This window comes from Nansenia antarctica, assembly GCF_963989245.1.
Source record: "Nansenia antarctica genome assembly, chromosome: 7".
Lineage (NCBI taxonomy): Eukaryota > Metazoa > Chordata > Actinopteri > Argentiniformes > Microstomatidae > Nansenia > Nansenia antarctica.
The window spans coordinates 64447678-64450177 of NC_137677.1; the positions used below are offsets into that span (position 1 = coordinate 64447678).

At 47.2% G+C, this 2500-nt stretch overlaps 1 protein-coding gene across 1 annotated transcript in view; it reads right to left on the reverse strand.

Moving 5' to 3' along the window:
• Positions 1-2500, reverse strand: part of srpx (sushi-repeat containing protein X-linked) — a gene marked incomplete at its 3' end in the record, with an annotated part of 20991 nt that overhangs the window by 14625 nt on the left and 3866 nt on the right. Inside the window, exon 2 of the mRNA XM_080535768.1 lies at positions 1-37. This exon is cut by the window's left edge and continues 20 nt beyond it. Within this exon, the coding sequence (XP_080391894.1) occupies positions 1-37 (37 nt within the window). The remainder of the gene's footprint in view (positions 38-2500) is intronic.

Consider the following 2500-nt stretch of genomic DNA (forward strand, 5'->3'; position numbering starts at 1 on the left):
GAGTCTTCATCGTCTCCATAGGAATAGTAACCCGATCCTGGAAAGAGAGAAGGGTGAAGAAAGCAGGTAGTGACCAGGAAGAGCATAGGAGGGCTGCATTCAAGACTCAAAGGAACTTGGGCTGCATTCCTACATGTTTAGTTAGTAATGTTTCAACATGTTTAGCAACAATTCAAAACATTTTTCAAGCCTTGAAAGTGTTGCTAAAATGAAACTGGGATGAGTCATGAGAAGAAGAAGGATCCCTGGGCGGTTCACTGGAACACATGCAGAAGAAGAGGAGGAACCCCAGTACACCCTTCCTCATCCTCACCAGCTGTTTTGGACCAAAGGAAGAATCTCTCTTGGTGAAAACCAGTGGTGTCATGGCAACTGCACACTAGGATTGCGTTCAGTAGTAGTCACGAAGCGAGAGAAAAACATCTAGAAACAGAAGAGGTTTTAACTGGAACTTATCCATTAAAAACTTCTTCTTCTTTCTTTTTTGTTTACATTACAAATGTTTTTCTCCTGTTTTGTTCCTGCTTTAGTCTCGCCGTGAGCCAGACTGAACATCTCAGCGAGACTAGTACCTGTAGCGTAGTCGCCTTTCTCCTCCATACTTACTGTGGCTACTGATCCAAAAATGACTTCCTTGTTTTGACTTTAGGATGGATGGAGCATTGGGGGAGGGAAGGAGGATTGGGGGAGGGGTGGAGGACTGGGGAGGGAGAGAGGGAGGGAGGCTGCATTGGGGAGGGAGGGAGGGAGGAAGATTTTGAGGGATGATAATAATCAGTGGAGGCTGGTGGATGAAGACATTGTGGAGGACGGGGCTCATTGTAATGGTTGGAATGGAATGAAGAATGGTATCAAAACAGATACCAAACCCGTCCTCCACAATTCTCCATCCTCCACCAGCCTCCACTGATGATAACAGCTGGTCAGGAAATGGCTGAGGGAAGAGTGAAGGAAGTGTGGGGGTGGGGGGGTGTTATGGGGAGGACCCCTGTGTGAATGTGTCCTCTGTTCCCCGTCCAATGTCGGACACAAGGGAGAAGTGTTCCCCCTCCTGCTAAAAGCCACAAGCTCCACAGCTTTACGGGTGTTGATCAGACAGCCACACGTCGTTTCTCAGAGCAGGGCTGAGTCTGACACACTGCACCAACATTTCTGTCACTGAGAAGAAGTGAGAGCGTCTGGCTTCTCTCTCCTCTCTCCAGCTCAGATATTCTGTCAGACAAACAGGTCCTGTCTGTCTGCAGCAGCAGATACCACCAGACCACACGGACACCTCTGTGGTTTCAGCAGTCAGCTCACACACAGTGAGATCACGCCACATCAACGTAACCACTGAATCACACTGAGCTGGCTGAGGGGAAAACACTCAAGAGGCACAGAAGCAACCGAGAGAGTCTTAACAGGCAAAAACAAGAGAGATCTGGAAAATTAATCACAGGTGTGTGTGTGTGTGTGTGTGTGTGTGTGTGTGTGTGTGTGCGTGCGTGCACGTTGAGAGAGAGAGAGCGATCAGATGCACTACATCTATTCAGTTAACAAGCCTGCAGACTCGTCATGATTATCCACCCACAGCGAGATTATAATGACTAACTTCACACAGTCCGACCGCATACGATAACCACACAGCAGTGTACACTATAGTGTAACGTCTTTTCAACTAGGAGAACCCAGAGAAAATAAGAGCAGCAGCTCAGAGGAGAACTAGCCAGCCATCTCATTCAGCTTGCACACAACAGACAAAAGATCCAGTCAGTCTTATACAAAACACACTGTAAAAAGAAGAAGAAACCCCCTAGAGTAACAGAGTAACCCCATAGAAGCTGGTTCTGTGAATCATCTGTTCATCAATATGCACACCAGAATGTTAGGGGCCCTGGAGATGTACAGTACAGATATATCTATCTATCTATATGCACGGCAGACAGCAGCAGAGCTGATATCACGGCAGACAGACAGCCGCAGTCAGAGCTGATATCAGGGGCATATTTCCCTGGAGACCAGAGGCAGTCAGGCAGCCCTGATCAACTCTAGAAGGTCTGACACACACACACACACACACACACACGCACACACACACACACACACACAAACACACACACAGTCAGGCAGCCCTGCTCAACTCTCTAACAGGACTCTGTCGGTAGCAGTGTAGGCCTACAGTAGAAGGTCTGACACACACACACACACACACACACACACTCACACTCATAACACTGCGGCACTGTTCCACTTTAATTCAGTCAATTTATGTATTCATCATGAACAGCCAACAGGGGACATTCTAGTAGTCTGTAAAAAAAAAAAAAAACGATAGGCTGAGAAGTTGACATTATAAAGTTTCCTGTTTATTCCTTATTTCCCATTTGGGGTATTAACCATTTTACCATGGCTGCTGTGAAGCAATGCTGCAAGACCTCTAGTCTGAAGGGAATGGAAGGAGTTGTATGTAAACATGGTCCCATTCCAACTGGCCTGTCAGCCTGGTGCTTTCTCTCTCGAG